This window comes from Drosophila willistoni (genome assembly GCF_018902025.1).
Source record: "Drosophila willistoni isolate 14030-0811.24 chromosome XL unlocalized genomic scaffold, UCI_dwil_1.1 Seg141, whole genome shotgun sequence".
NCBI classification, from domain to species: Eukaryota; Metazoa; Arthropoda; class Insecta; order Diptera; family Drosophilidae; genus Drosophila; species Drosophila willistoni.
This window is the reverse complement of record NW_025814052.1, coordinates 10,102,266-10,118,942: the sequence shown is the minus strand read 5'-3', so window position 1 is coordinate 10,118,942 and position 16,677 is coordinate 10,102,266. Positions and strand designations below refer to the sequence as shown.

General features: G+C 33.4%; 1 protein-coding gene across 1 annotated transcript in view; it reads right to left on the bottom strand.

Annotated features, from left to right (window-relative positions):
- Positions 1 to 948: 948 nt before the first annotated feature.
- The window catches only part of LOC6641427 (TWiK family of potassium channels protein 7), a 29,334-nt gene continuing 13,605 nt past the window's right edge, over positions 949 to 16,677 (bottom strand). Inside the window, exons 2-8 of the mRNA XM_002063991.4 lie at positions 4,211 to 4,372; positions 4,028 to 4,151; positions 3,802 to 3,951; positions 1,814 to 2,005; positions 1,638 to 1,753; positions 1,473 to 1,565; positions 949 to 1,421 (exon numbers count right to left, since the gene is read on the bottom strand). Of these exons, the coding sequence (XP_002064027.2) occupies positions 1,263 to 1,421; positions 1,473 to 1,565; positions 1,638 to 1,753; positions 1,814 to 2,005; positions 3,802 to 3,951; positions 4,028 to 4,151; positions 4,211 to 4,372 (996 nt within the window). The 3' untranslated portion in view covers positions 949 to 1,262. The remainder of the gene's footprint in view (positions 1,422 to 1,472; positions 1,566 to 1,637; positions 1,754 to 1,813; positions 2,006 to 3,801; positions 3,952 to 4,027; positions 4,152 to 4,210; positions 4,373 to 16,677) is intronic.

Here is a 16,677-nt window from a genome sequence, read left to right as displayed (position 1 = left end):
ACGCGAGTCTCATTAATGTGACTGGAAAATTTCGGAACTTCGGACCAGTTTCGTTTTGACTTTCTTAAATATACTTCATATTGACTTCTATTAGTGAGAAAATCGAAATGCATTATATTACTTCATATGTGTGGAAGACGACGTACGGCTTTTCGATGTTTTTTTATTGTCAAAAAATTTTTATAAGCATTTACGAGAAAAAGCTATGTTTGGCTTCGTTGAATTTCGTTATATTTATATATTTATATATTTATATATATAAGTTTAAATTATGAGAAATTTCCTTCCATCTTCTAAAAATTCACCTTTTGAAACATACAAATTTTGTGAATACTTCGGGAAATACCTGACGATGATACGCTAAGTTGTTGTTTGAATCATATAATTAAATAAATATTATAATTAAAAAAATACTAGATTTACAATTTAAAAAAAAAAATTTTACAAATCGGTATTTATGTACATATATAGCAAACATATTTTAGATTAAATTAGAATATGGTAATTTAAAAGCTTTGTTAAGATCATTTGTGAATCGATGATTTGTCAAAATACAATACAACTTGGAAAAAAGCAAAAAAGGCTTCAAAGCAAACATTCCTTATGAATTCGTGGCCAATACTTTTCCGACCTGTTGCATATTTTAAGGGGCAAATTGCTCTAATTCACAGTCATAGATCCACCTATGTCGACATGGCTATATCAATTCAGCTTATCATGCTGATCAAGAATAAGTATATATGGTTCATGGGGGTCGGAAAAGTCGCCTTCTCTGTGTTACAAACATCTGACTAAAATAATAATACCCTCTACAAGGGTAATAATACCAATATCTAAGGTATATATAATTCTAAGAGCCATAGGTTGGAATTTAAAACATTTGGAAGTCATATTTTTTGTCAAGTCTTTTTTGTATTTTATTATTATTATTTTGTTTTCTTTCTCGGATGATATTTTTATGCTTGGTATGGACAAAAGTTGAGTGAAACTTAGATTATATTTTTGGTTAATATAATTACTTACTTAAACAAAAAAATCACCTTTCTCGATATTATAATGACCTCAGTACGTATGAGCAATATGCTATTGCCTAGACATTTGACTATTTATATATACATATACATATATCTCTATGTGTATATATGGTAGATTCTTAGATTTAAGTACATATATTAAACATTATGGAAGTCAGCAAATGAAGAAGAACAATTATGGAAGCCTAAGTGAGTGATATTATTTCGATATATGTATGTATATATACTTTAAACCGATGACTCATAGATGACAATTTGAAGAACTTTTGGTTTATTATTTTGTGCCTCCTTCACCTCCTTGAGAATGGCATTGGTGATGGCCTCCAAGGCCGCAATATCTGGACTATGATCACTCTTTTTATTGCTATTCCATTTGGGCATTGATACCTGAGAGAAGAGATGTTAATTATAGTTTTAAAGTTAGTTTCTCTCACTCACTGTCAAGACTTTCTGAAGTGCTGTATAGTCCAAGCCGGTGCCAGCTGTTTCGCCCAGGCGTCGCAAGGTCTCTGCCATGGGGCCGGATAGTTCCTATCAGAAATATGTCACATTACCATGTAAATGAATGAAAAACTGAATTTATCCTATATTATTTGCACTTACCTGCAATTTTGCCCAACTTGTGGCATATTGGCGACGCACCAATTCTATAATGGTCGATGTCAGGGCCAGACCAATCAAAATGTATAAGGTACATAGCAGCATATAATTTGGTTTCTCTGCCATAATTCAAGTGAATCAATTTGTAGTGATTATAAATGCTAATTAAGTTTACTCACTTGGCACTAGATCACCAAAGCCAATGGTTGTCATTGTTATGAAACAAAAATAGAAACCATCAAAGAATGTCCAATCATCTTCCCATAGCAAAAGTAAACCAGCTCCAGCTGCCAAATAGACGCCAAGAAAGCCAACAGCCAAAATGGCATAGAACCAGGTTTTACCCATGAAATTTGTAAACTTGGGTTTGGCTAGATAGAAAGCGATACGAAAAGTAAATACAGTAGATATTATAGCTTTGGCATGGCAAGTCAAAAGTTATCCCCATTAAAAAATCATAAAAAGAACCGAATTGAAAAACTTTTGCGTGAAATTTGTTGCCTACTTTTAGGAGCTGGCTTCACCTTCCTTGCGTATACTTGATTAGATAATTGTGAGAAATTTACATGCAACATGTAAAGCAACTAAAATTGTCCAACTGCTAATCAACACGAAGGTCTCTCTTGTTTCTTTCGCTACGGAAGGACTTAAAAGTAGCACGGAAGTAAAAAAAATCTGATTTTATACTCTCCTTTCCCTCAATTCCCTCCCAACAAAATAATATTTTACCTCCTAAACTGCTCAAATTTCAATATCCAAGACCAATTTCCCTCTTAAATGAGCGTTTTCAGCCGCCAGAGACTTTACCTATATCCGCCGCTATCCCCCCATGATTAGTGGACTAGCCGATGGGCTTATCTAAATTTAATCATAATCAACATAGTCTCGAGTAGGTTTGGTGTTCAGGGCTGCATTTAAAGGGAATATTAAACGAGAGTCACACATTTGAGATGAGTAGAAAAGTAATTTGCCTTTTGTAGAAGAGTTGTTAATTTTAAATTACGTATACGCAGAGTATGACAGCTGAAGTATACACAATCATGAACAAAACGATTAGAAATTGAAATTATTCTCGAATGATTTCGCCAACTGGCGAAATGGTATTATAAAGACAAAAAATACTTTTTTTATACGAATGAAATGGGTAAAAAAGGTTACATCAAACTTAAAACTAAAAAAGCTTATATACTTTTCCCCTCTGTGGGAATGTGGCTGGCCTACGATATTGCATTCCTTCTTCTACATCAACCCAATTCTCGAACCTTAATTCTTTATGGGATGAACTGGATAGCGCTTTATCGGAAAGCTATCAATTTTGACTAATTGTAAGTCGGAACTATAGCAGCAGAGAGGAAGGGTTAAAAATGGATAACAAAATCTGTAAGAATTGCTGTATTCAGAAAAGAAAACAGAATGACAATAAAATACTACTTTTTCATTTTGTTTAAATATTTTCTAATACATTTCGTATTACCAATACTTTTTTCCATTTCAAATCCAAGATGCTTTAAACAAAGATCCTTTGTTAACTTTAAAATACAATCAACAAATATCGAAAAGAATATTTAAAAAATATAAACAATGAACTACTCGTTAGTTTTTTAAATTTTTTAAGTTGCCAATACTTTTGTCATGACTGTATAGTCGGGATAAGCAAAATGATTACCATTCTAATGATATCGAATGTTGAAAAATTAAAATATTTTGTATGTTTTTATTTTGTGAAAGGCAAACAATTGACATTTAAGCCTCGAAGTCTGCATATGAATTGTAAAACAATGATGCAAATTTTAAGGATTCAACAAAAGAAATAATAGCCCAGCCAATTATTATTTGATTTTTTATTTAGTATAGTCAAATGGCATCTAAGGATAAAAAGTGAAAGAAAAAATTGTAAATTCCACGTTCCTATAGGAGGAACCGTATTCCTGTTCTTTGATGGGGTGATATTTCCTCTATTCAATCGTGAAAAATAAGAAAAATTGGAAGAGCGATGTTTTACTTTAAGCCTAAATAAAAAAGGCCATTTCAGCCTAAATGGATTTTAAGGGATGTCCTGACAATTACGACTATACAGTTTTTCTACCATAATAGGGTATTTATTTCCCAGGCATCAAACGACCTACATACGGCTGTCCATATGAGTATACGAGCTAATTTTACTTACTAGGCATATGCCTACCAAATACAGACACAGCGGTGGCAAAGAGACGACCCCAATCGGCTATAACCGTCAATGTGAAGGGTATGCCAACGAGGGCAAAGCAAATGCAAAATACTCGACCACCGATTGTGACAGGAACAATATTGCCATAGCCTGCAGATGGGGAAAAAAGGAAGAAGGAAAAGATCAAGAGAGATGAAAATCATTAGACAAGTAGGCACATATATACCTATGGTGGTTAACACAGTTGATGAGAAGAACACAGCTTGCAGGATGCTCCAGCGCTCATAGGGCTCTGGAAAGTCTTTATCGGCCACTATAAGGAGGCCACCCTCCGCCGCCTGTTGAACAGCCTGCTGATTCATGGATCAATGATTATTTAATTCTATTTGGCGATAGTTTGACACTTTACCGCTTCATATTTGGCCAGCTCAAAGGACAACAGTTCGTTGAGATTATTCACTTCGGTATTATTCAAAATGATGCTCATGAAACGTTCCCTATGCGTCTTGACCACATCCTTTAAATGGCTAAGACGCTCAACCTCTGCCGGACGTTCCAAGTGACGAAAAATCTATGAAGAGAAAGAAAACCCATTAGCATTTAATTAAAGTGAAAGCATACAGAGTAAAGAAGAGAGACCAGAGAGAGAGAGACTGCAATTTATTGGCATTTCTTTGGTTCATTAAATGCTTCTACTCTCTTATTTAATTTATTTAAACTTGAATTCAAGTTCTAGTAAATTGTTGTACAATGAAATTGAAGAGAAACGCAAAAGGCGCCAGCAAAGGGGCCTCCTCATTAGGTTTTGCCCTCAATGTAAGTTGACCCCTTTATGTAAGACTTTAGCGATTGCTTTGAGTTCCTGAAAAGCAAGGTATCTCAGGAACTGTTTGCTTTAATATTAATATCTATTTCAAAACTGTAAATGAAGTCAGGAGAATATAGATAAAACTTAATCAAAAAAAGGCAACCAATCAAAGGGTGATCTATGCATGTAACCAGTTTTTCCTTTTAAGTATGCAATAGAAAACGCAGGCCACCATTTTTAAATTCATGAAAATGTGTTTCAAATTCAATACGTTTGCTATTGCCATCGGGGAGTGCTAATCCAGGCCCTGTTCTTATGACCAAAAAAAAAAAATGTGTTCGAAATTTTGCTTTTCAAGTAACTGCACTTGAATTGAAATATTTTCAAATATAAACACAATTTTATAAATTTATATATGTAAGGTACGATGGAGAGTTACAGAGGTTTAACAGCAGCAAGCGGACAGATGATCATGATCAGCAGAGTTTAACAGCAGAACAAGAGAGAGTACAGCAGACAGCAGAATAGAAGAGCACAGGAGAGAGACACAGTTGAAGTTGCAGAGTCGACGAAGCAGCAGAGAGAGAGAGAAAACAAATGAATCGAAACAGCAGATTAAGACTAGAATAATTGTAACTTTTCCAAACTACTTTTAATTAAAAATAATCAATAAACTTAGTTGAGTAAACCCACTCAACTCACATATGTATATTAGGTATCTTAGAGAGGTAATTTACAAGTAATTTTTAAAGGCTTAGACGTAATTTTTAAATTTATAAAATGTGTGAATTTGAAAAGAGAAAAAGAAAAAAGAATTTGAAATTGTTTATTAGTAATATTAGCAACAACAGGTAAAGAATCTAGGGTGAAACGGTCTTCCCTTACTCCCTAAAGTATGCAAAAAGCAGCTGAAGAATTTGCTTTTTGAAACATATCAAGAAATTGCTCAACATTGTAGTAAGCAAACATTCTTTATAAATAACAACGAATACAAAAAAACTTCTACTCCAATATTAAAGTCTTTAAAAATGATGTCTGCCTATGTAAAATAGACTTCTTCGTAAGAACGACTTGACGGTTTAAACAAAAGGCTTGATCTATTTCATCAAAGTCGTAATCTATTACAAAATATAACTCAAAATTTAATTTTCTCCCTCTTATTGTTAGTTATATGTCTTTTTAACTTAAATTTTATTATGATTAGTTTTTTCGATCTTTGTGTATTTGTTTAGCCCTTAATATACAGATCATTGACCTCAGAAGTTTCAAGATCGAAATGGAGTCAAAAATAATGCCCTGTGAATTTTTTGTGTAAGGGTGAATAACTTTTAGAGAGATTAAACATTTTTGAATGATCTTTTTATCTGATGGAATTTTTTCTGTATCTATACACATGTAGAGATAGTTAAGTAATCTATCAGAAATATTTATGTTAAATTGAGATGCCCGCAGCTTTAGTAAACTCACGATGCGATGGTTCATTATTTTGCTTGATGATGTGAACTCGAATCCGATCATTAATTCGGAAACTCATAAAAACTACATGAACAATATAAAGAAGAAAAGAAATAGGAAAAAAAAAACAACATTGTTCTTTTTTTTCTTTTTTGTGTGTGGTTTAATTATAAAAACATTTTGTTAATATATATTTATATATATATATGTATTTTTGATGTTCACGTTTTTCGTTTGAAAGTTGAAAAGGCAAATTCTCACACATCATCATAATAAATTTCGCAGTGCTTTCTTCTTCTTTTTTCCCGCCCTCCATCCCTCTATCACAATTTTTCTTTGTCTTACATTCTTGATGTTATTGTTATAAAAATAGTTTGCACAAATTGATTTTCAGTTTTATTTTGGAATAGACAAAAAGGCAAAAATGTAGATAAAACAAAGAAAAAGAGAAATGTTTGCCGATTGTGCGGAAAGAAATTGAAAAAAAAAATTCAATTGAAATGTGTCAGCAATTTTTCTAACACACACACACACACACACACAGAGGCATGCAGTGAAGAGGAAGATGGTGATGGTGAGAGGGGGAGGGGTAGTGGAAGATAGAACTAAAAGTGGAGACAATAATATGTAGATTTAATAATTATATTTATAGAATTATGTGTATTCCAGTGATGCATCTCTTTGGTCAAATGTCTGACTACATTTTTGAAGCATTTGCCTAATTAGTTTTGCTTTCCCTTTTCACCCCTCTCTCTCTCTTTCTCGCATCCTCGTTTTGTCTAGTTATTTGCAATTGACGTCGACAAGTTGTCCAACTTTTCAAATGGTGCCATGACACACAAACCGAACCACAGAACCAAAAGCCAGAGCCATCTAAATACGTAGGGTTGATTCTTGGACAGGACATGAAGGAGGCTTGGGTTGGGTTTACGAGGAGATCTGTAATTTGGTGGCATACACAAGGGACAAGCAACAAGGAACAAGAGAGAGAGAGAGACAAGCTTTAAATCAAACTAACACCACTGACTGCCACTTTTGTCCATTTGGTCTCTCTGTCTCTCTCACTGTCTCTTTCTGTGTGCCTGCGCATAAATTATAATTATTACAATTCAGACTTGCATCACTTCACTCTGGTATATACTTACAATTAGTTGAAGGAGTGGATAATAAAATAAAAGTGCTACCAAGAATATTTAGTTTGTGTTAACAAACTAAATCTTATCTGTCATATGTTTATTTTGCTAGCATGTCCTCTTAAATTTAATGCAGATTTATGTGTACTTTTTATAGGTACTTCTAAATGAAAAGGTGGAACAGAAGGAGGGCTTAAGGCAATTGTCAGTTTGTCACACCATTTTGCACGCCATAAATCACACACACATACACACACACACACACACAGACAAACTCATGGGCGGACAATTGCCACATGACAACCATATGGAGAATAGGGGAATGCTGAGCAATTCCCAGAGTACTAAAATCCTTAGACCAAAAAATATATATATATATGTACGTATATATTAAAGTCATACATATGACGGCAATTGTACAGGAAGTTAGTTAGTCTAAAATATCAATGTCTCTTTTGGTTTAGTCCCTGTCCAAAATATTTGCTGTTTACTTTTGCTTCATTTCAACAATTTCTCTTCATTACAACAACAAGCGAGAGGAAAAGAATAATGCGAACGCGCCCATTTAGCGGGTGATAATTCATTTCCGTTGTAACTTTTTGGCCATCCTTCCCAAAAAGCACCAAAATCACCAAAAGCGAACCAGAGGGCGCCCAAAAGCAGGCTATGGTCAGTTAGAATAAATGGACATTCAAGGCCAGAGGCGAAACACACACAGATTATTTTCAATATACATACACACACACACACACACACACATACATATACGTTATATGGGTTGTTTCTGTCTGGTTTTGCTTACATTATAAATGTTATATGGGTAAATAACTCAGGATCCCGTCTATATGTATGAGAACATCATGAAATTTATGAAAAATATTAATATTCTAAGGGCGGAATATACATAATTGTTATTTATTGAAAACATTTATAAAAATGTACATTTTTTTTTTTTGGGAGATTGAAGTTTTTTTTTGTTTTCGTTGTTTAAGAAATTCTGAAAAATCTCTTTGTGTGATGGCATTTATTAACATGGATCATTATAATTAAGGTAACCTAAAGTAAGACTAGGGAAAACTTTAAGAAATTTTCAATACTACTCCAAATATCCTTTTGGAGTCGAAACTCCTTTTATGAGAGGTTCATATTTCGAGACTAAATACAATTTTTTTATTATTTCTTTTTTGGTTTGGATAGAGAAAGCCAAAAACATGTGGGGATTGATAAAATTCGAAACTCAGAATAGAACAAATAGAACCGAATTTATGCTCTAATTATTATTCTAAAATCAAGGGTGGATCTAGGGAGTAGTGAAATAAGGGAAATCCCAAAAGTATGCAATAGACAATCCAAGATACGATTTTTGAAAAAAAAAAATATAAAGAAGTTTTGAAATATTCAGTGGATAAAAAGACAATTTTAAAGTTGATATTTTGACAAGACAAAATGTTATCAATTTGTGTTTTTTTTTTAGTCTGTTGAATATTTTAATTTGTTTCTTTTCTCATAAAAAATCAAATTTATATATTTATAGAAGCATAAAAGTAATAAAAGAGACGATCATATTTATTTACAATTTACAATTTAGGAAAAAAATTAAAATTACATGAATATTTCCTATAAAATTTGTTCGATTTTCATTTTAAAAAGACAAAATTTATGCATAGCAAAGCAATTAATTGATTATTAATTGAACAATATAAACCTAAAAGGTATATAAATATAGACTTTTCAATAAAAATAAGATAAAAAGTATATATATATAAAATAGTCAAAAAGTTACATCTTTTGAATTAGTTGCTGTATATAGTAGAAACATATTTAAACCGCATCCAAAGTCGGAAAGGATCTAACCCGTGTGCGAACAAGGGTTAAGACCAATTGACAAACATTTGGAAAATGCTCAGTTGGTCTGACCTAGAACAACCAGATATTGGGGCGACCTATATATAGACGTGGGAAAAATCTAGAAAAGTTGAATCGAAAGTCAACGATTTTAAATTACACAAACTACAAATACAGTGAATCCTTGGTTAAAGAATTTAATTAGGCTCAGTTTTTTTTTCAAAGAATCGTTTGGCGGCCACGAATTGATGACTTTTTTTCTTTGACTTTAGTTCTGATTTTCTCGGCTCCTAAGTAACAATATATTCAAAGATATTATACTTCTATCTGTTATATTTAAGACTTTAGCAAAACCGTCTTAAGTGTATGCCCACCGAAACTTGAGTTTACTTTGTTTAAATGCACCTGTGGAAAAAATGGAATAAATTAAAGAGTCTATTTTTACCGTTCATCTGAATACTATAACCGACAAATTACAAAGATTATTCCATTCCTATTCCAGTTTCTTAGGAGTCGAGAAAATTAGAATTAAAGTCAACAAAAAAAAAAAAAAACTTCATAAATTGTATTTATAAAGAATCCAACAAATATTCCTTCACGTTTCGCTGGAATCGGTATTTAAACTGTTCGTTTTGAAATCGACTTATGTGTTTGTGCGAATCACCTTGTTTTTTTTTTAATTTTTTTGGAAGCGAAGTCTTCTTTAATATGATAAACTAAGGTGCTAATCAAGAGCTATGTATATATTGTGTTCTTTTTCAAAACGAAAAAATGTTTTGAAATATGTTTTTTTTTTTACTTTGAATGCGTGCGAAGAGAATTGCCCATAAACTATTTTTTGAAGAAACTGAATATGTATTGGACGGAAGAAGACTTATGAATTGAAAAAACAAAAAAGTTTGAAACATAAAATGGTTAAAATGGTCACTCTGGACAGCTCTATGAAGTATATTTGGGCTTTCCCCCACAGACAATGAAATGTTATTAGTTTAGCTGGCACACCGTGCGTATACGTCATACTGAATGATGGAACATAACTAAACGTTTTAATGAGAAAACTGACAACTACTTTTCATTCCACGGACTAAAAGAAAAAGGCTTTGAATAAAAAGCAAAATCAAATGTCTACTAGGATTCGGAATAGATAACAAGAAGAGATTCGATCAATTGACACGGTTATGTATTAGGGTTAAAATAAGTGGGAATTAGTACCCTAGAACCTAGACCCAAAAACTGTCTGTTGTTTCTTTTCTCAATGTTTCAATATTTATGGCATTATTCAACCTTTTTAAATTACTCCACATAAAGCCCTAGAGCAATTAAATTAAATATGCTTGTTGGTTGTGAGAAATCAGTTCAAAAATCAAAGACTCTCACTCACTCTCTCTTTATATATATATATATATATCTTTAGGTCTCACTCTCAGTCTATGGGCAATAAAAATGAAATTTACTATTTATGATTTTTTTCTTGGGCGATGGGGGTCCGGGGGGTTATAATAAAAACAAATTGTTATTATTATTTATTGAAAGTTAGTTCCGGCCAATGACCGAACCCCATAGCCAAGCCCTTGGCCCCAACTGGCACACTCGTAGATCAATGCGATGAGAAGGAAATTATCACCATCAAGCAGCCGGAGCCACAGCTACCAGCCCCCCTCCCCATCCTACCCCACCCTAACTAGAGACCGACACCGAGTCCCAGCCGTAGCCGCAGCCGCGACCTTCATATCGCTTGATGTCTGCCAAAACGGAAGCGCCGTGTAAAATGCGAAAATTGGCAAGGGCGTCAAATGGGCGCCTCATGGAAGAGAAAATGTGTGTCTTACCAATTCCAATGAAAAGCTTTAACATTAAAGATGCTAAATAGAGTAGAGCAAAGCAGTTTGAGTTTTGACTTTTTTTATTTATCTATATATAATTTCCAAATCGATGCCTTCGAGATATTTCAAATTTTTCATGTACTTGAACTTTACTTGAATTTATTATTATTATTATTATTATCATTGTTGTTGTTGATTTAACGAGTAATGGGAAATTATGCTAAAAAACATATAATTCTCAGCATCGCTGCCAGTTCATTAAATTTCGCGATGGCGGGGATAGGAGAGAGGAAAGACATATCTTGGGTAGATCATAAATAATACATTTTACAAGATCTAAAAACAAATAATAATAGAGTGCATATTTAGTCTGTGTATAAGCATATCGAAGTAAGACAATGAATGACTTTCGATTCCGGATTAGCTGATATCTTTAAAAGTAAATAATCAAAAATATATTACAAACGGAAGAGGTAAGCAAGACTAGCAAAAAGGTGGGGCTAATCAATGCCTAAGTGTCTTAGGATAGTATTTCATCCTCTCCTTCATCGATTTTTCGTATGTGACTAAATGATATAAAGCTACGATTCGAAAAATTTGCATACTTGAAATAGCTTTAACACTAAGGTTCATCCTAATTGCTTTTAAATTGGCGGAGTAAAACGCACACGCACCAAAGGACGGGTAGATGGACATGACTATATAGACTTAGCTTGTCAGGCTGATCAAGAATATATATACTTTCTGGGGTCGGAAACATCTCCTTCTTTGCGTTACAAACATCTGACCAATACAGAGGGTATGCAAGGGTATAAAAAGTTTTACTTTTTCACAAAACCGTCTAAAACGTCACTCAATAAACTAGAAAATTTTTATATAAAAACTCTATTTATTAGAAATATCATCAAATTGCCTAATTTAAAAAATGATTAATATGTATGTACATAGATAAGCTGAAGAACTAACATATTTAAAATAATTTGAGAAAATAATTCAATCGGATTAATACAACATTTGAATAAGTGTGAGACTTTGAAAAACTTTTCCTCTATTAGTTTGTATAGAGAATCTATAACAATTTATGTCTCTATATAAATATAGATAGCCTAAGGAATTAAAACGAGTTAGCCAACATTTTTGCTGACTTTCAGAGTCATGATGGGCTTAAAAGAAATCTCATGTTTTTGCCATATGTAGACAATTATAAGTACATATACATATATTGTTTATATATTTCCCCCTTTTGTCCATCATAAATGCAAACGTTTATTACAATTTTATTGCTTTCAGCAGCAGCAGCAGCAGCAGCCAAGAACAAACCACAGGGACCACCCATGGCCTAGACCTAGGCCTAGATCTTTCTCTCTCTCTTTCCCCTTACCCACTTGATTTGGGCACTTGACATATTTATTGTGTAATTATTATGGCCGAAGGTCGTACTTAGAGACCACGGGATGGATGGATAGATGGGTCCCAATTGAAAATTGCCTCAACACTAAAATCAAATTAAAATTTCAGCCAACCAAAAATTATAATGATAATAATAATAGCCATGAAGGAGGTGGAGGTGGACCCCACCTGCGAGGCACCGTGGCTAATTAACCAACCGAAAAAAAAACAACAAAATGAAATGAAATGAAATAAAACAAAAGCAAAGCAACAGCAGGTAAGTGGCATTTTGCCCCTCAAGCTCATTCCCGTAATGCCATTCGGATGTTTATTTTATGCTAATGTGTCTCCAACAAAAACTTGACCCAAATATCTGCCAAAAAAGGAACAAAAACCCCACATGAAAAGGCATAAAGGACAACAATAACAGGGAGACGAAAAAAATATCTAAACAAAAAGACTCAATGCGTTGCAGATTAAGATGATAATCAGGTCTAGACAATGGACACTATATATATCGATTCACGATGCTGATGCTAATGAGACCGCATGCTCCTGCTATCACTTATTGTCTTGTACGTGTTGATTTCCCCTTGGATCATTACATGGCCATAATTGAAGTGGGCTGATTGCTGGCTGTTCCATAAGATGGTCAATTCAAATGGAAACGCACAATTGTGTATCTTGGCCTCATTACAACAAACCAAAAGACTTTAAAAGTTAATAGTTGACTTATTTTAAATCGGTAAAGTGAATTTTATAGGGCTATAAGCACACAAGGCATCCAAATCTGTGGTCAAGAAAATTCGACCTATTTTAGTTCTGGGCAGAAGCGACTTTGAAATAACTTTATATGAAATAAGTATTCATGCATTGACCTTTCTTAACACTTTTTCTGGTAATTATGAATACATTTTATCGCCCTGACTTGTTTTAAAGAGTAATATCATCTGTCTTACCCCACTCTGTCACTAAAGCACCTTTCAGATCTTTGATTGTCTCCAAAACCCCCTCAATTGGGCTTAAATCGGGACTGTCTTGTTGATAGGAAGGCTTCACTTTGGTTTGCTTTGCGACTGGAGAACCCAGTCACCTCCATATTTATTCAGTGTCCAAGTGAAATTGGATCAACAACTGACAATAGAAAGTCAAAGTCCATTCAAAGTTCATTTGATATTACTTGCCTAGTTAGGCTATTCCTATGGGCCTTCGATTTGGATGTGTAATGGAAACAATTCATGAGTAACTAAGAGATAACAATTACGACTTGAAATTTCATATTCATATCGATTGAATTAAGGTATTCCATTTAGTTTTAGAAAACCTACAGGAGGAATAGCCTAACTAGGCAGTAGCTGCTTATGCTAAAAGCAAATATAACGCACTATATTTCTATAGATGTAGTTGCGTGTCCTGCTGGATTATATGGAGTAGAACCTTTTTGAAGAACTACTTACCGACAATTTACATGCAAGCCAAAAATCGAAAGAAAAACAAACCAAACCAAACAGTTCAAAGATTTTTACAAACTTTGTGTGTGTGTATATGAAATGTGTGTGAGCCAAACATGGCAGCTGCCAGCTACTGGCAGAAGAAGCCAAGGTGGATGGAGATTATAGCCATTGCGTGTACATAATCTTATTTCCATCATTTCACATTGGACACTTGCTCAGGTGTTTGCTCTCAAATGGCTAACAAACTGAGAAGCCATAATTAATAATAATAATTTGTGATTTGACAGCGTAAATCGTCGTTTTTAATTATGTGTGTGTTTTGAGATTTGAAAATTATTTAATTTTCTCACTGGCTGACTCATCGATAGGGGCCAGGGCAGTTGGGGATAGGAGTGACCAAGTGGTAAAGACATTGATTGACACTCTGTTGTGGGCAGCTGCCGGATGAATTGTTGATTGTTGTTTTTGTTGCTGCTGCTGCTACTGATGATAATGTGAATGATGACGTTATCATTGGATGTATATACATATATGTATATAAATTCGTGGGTAGTGGTCAGTGGTCAATGAGTGGAGAGGGGGGCGGGTCAACAATAGACAGCAAATTGACTTAATATGGTCCAAGTAGTTTTCAGACTTAATGAGGCTTACAATTTTTCGGGTTTTCTACCCAGCATATTCAAGTGTCAAAAACGGGTATATACATTTCATCATAAGTATTAAGCAATTACAGCTGATGCAGGGTATTCGGGAGTCGTTTAAAGAAAAATATTATTCACCAAATTAATTCAATTTAAATTACGTTTTGTTTAAAATATTTTTGATATATTCAAAACTATTTCCTCTATAATTTATAGAAATTTATAAATGGCATTCCAAGGTTAATCAAGAGGTTTGACTTGAAAAAAACATAATAACTAAGTAGATTATTTTATAAAATATTATATTCTCGATTCGAAACACTTTCTCGATCACATAGTGCCGCCCCCAAAAGTATGCTACACTTCAATCTAAATGACTTCTTTCTCCATCCAACTCTTCACAATTGATTTATGATGGTTTTTGTCAGGCAAAAAGGCGGAAAACTTTTAATGCATTTTCCCGGCTGCAAGGCAAATGGCAAAGCTCGCTCAAGTATCACATCAATTTGTATTGGTATGTGTGTGTGTGTATGTGTGTGTGTTTATGCATGTTGTTTACCGCTTTATGGCAAATATGTTTAGTCAGGCGACAAGCAAATAGATTCCCACAGCTCGACATACACTGCGTATGCGTATTATGTGCTTTTCCCCTAACATCAATCAACGCCCCACATTAAAAATGATTTCTGCACGCAACTTCAACAAAGGAAAAAAAACAAAAGGAAAGGTTATCGATAAACAATTTTACACTAATGTCTCAATTGATATAACACTGGCCAACAAAATTGCAGTACAATCAGCCCATGATCTGTCGATTTTTGGTTGGTAATTAGAGTTTTTCCTAAAATGTTAACAGTTGATTAACGTTTCGAGTACAAAGTCCTTTTTTACAGTTTCGTACTGAAAGTCCATCTGGACTACTATTACTAGTACCAGAAATCTATTGACTATACAGAATGACAAGCTATATATACCTAGTGTAAACTTTTGAATAGGCACCCAGCAACTGAAGTATTCTACAGTTTCGTAGAGCACATTTATTTTTCCATGCATTTTTTTTGCTTATTGTTGATTTTTGCGACCTTTTTATTGTTAGTGGTATGATTTGCCGCCTCGAGATCAAATTTGGTCTTATTTTCTTCTCCGATATATTTCGACCACTCATCGGTGGTTTTTTGGCTGATTCTACCAAACTCTACCAAAATCCACCGATGTTAAGATGCAAATTGCTTTATTGAGAGAATTTGATCATGGTAATTTTGGTCAATCTTATTTGTATTTTAATTACCTTCAATATGACACTTTAAAAACTTAAATCAGACCGCAGGTTTGTTTTTGATGATTTGTTGTTATTCTCTTGTGCCCCAGATCTAATTTGGCCGACTTTGATCCTCAATAATAAGACAATCGCTAGATGGAAATTTTTAGATCCAGCCCTGTTCCGTTTAGCCAAGAACGGGCCATATTTATATAATTATATATAATCCTACTGCTAGGTAATTTTGTTTCTCAGATAATAAACTCAAAGATTTTTGCACAGACGTGGAAAATTTATACATGGCTAAACTTTACATATCTTTCACTTTTTCTTCAAATGATTTGTTTTACAATGTCATTCTTCTCTTTCTTTTGAAAAAAAATTGAGTTTTTAATTTTTTAAAATTGCTTTAAAAAGGTTTTAATTGAAGAGTAATATTATGCGAAAACTTTTCTAAACATTTTTACAATATTCCGATTCCGAGCCAAATTATTTGGTTTCGGATCGTTTGAGTCAGTGGAATGAGAAGTTATTGCAAATTTTCTTATCAATTCTTCATGATTTTCCGCATTTTAAATATTTTTCTATTAATCTGTAATATGTTGAGAACAATTTTGAGTATGATTCGATAATTTCGTTTAAACGTATAGCTTTAAAAACGAAAAGGATTGACATTTTACTCGAAACTGAGAACATTCGAAAGCAACTTCAGCGAATTGCTCTGGATTTGCGTTTGAAAACGGTTTAGAATATTTGAGTTTTAACAGGTTCAGTTTTTCAAGTTCATCGCAATTTTGGTTTTCGAGGCATAAGCAATACATCGTAAGATTGGACTATCTTTTCTCTGTCCAACCCAAACATTATATTCATATTCATCAAACTTCATGATCGTACTTAAGAACTAAAGCTGATAAAAATCAAGTAAAAATTTGTAAGTTACTTTTAAGCCAAGTTAAAGGACATTTAAAGGTAAAGTTAAAAGAGTTAACAAATTATAATAAGATTCAAATTGAAATTTTCTTCTCCAGAAAACAAAATTTCAAATAGTTTTATATAAATAACACATGATG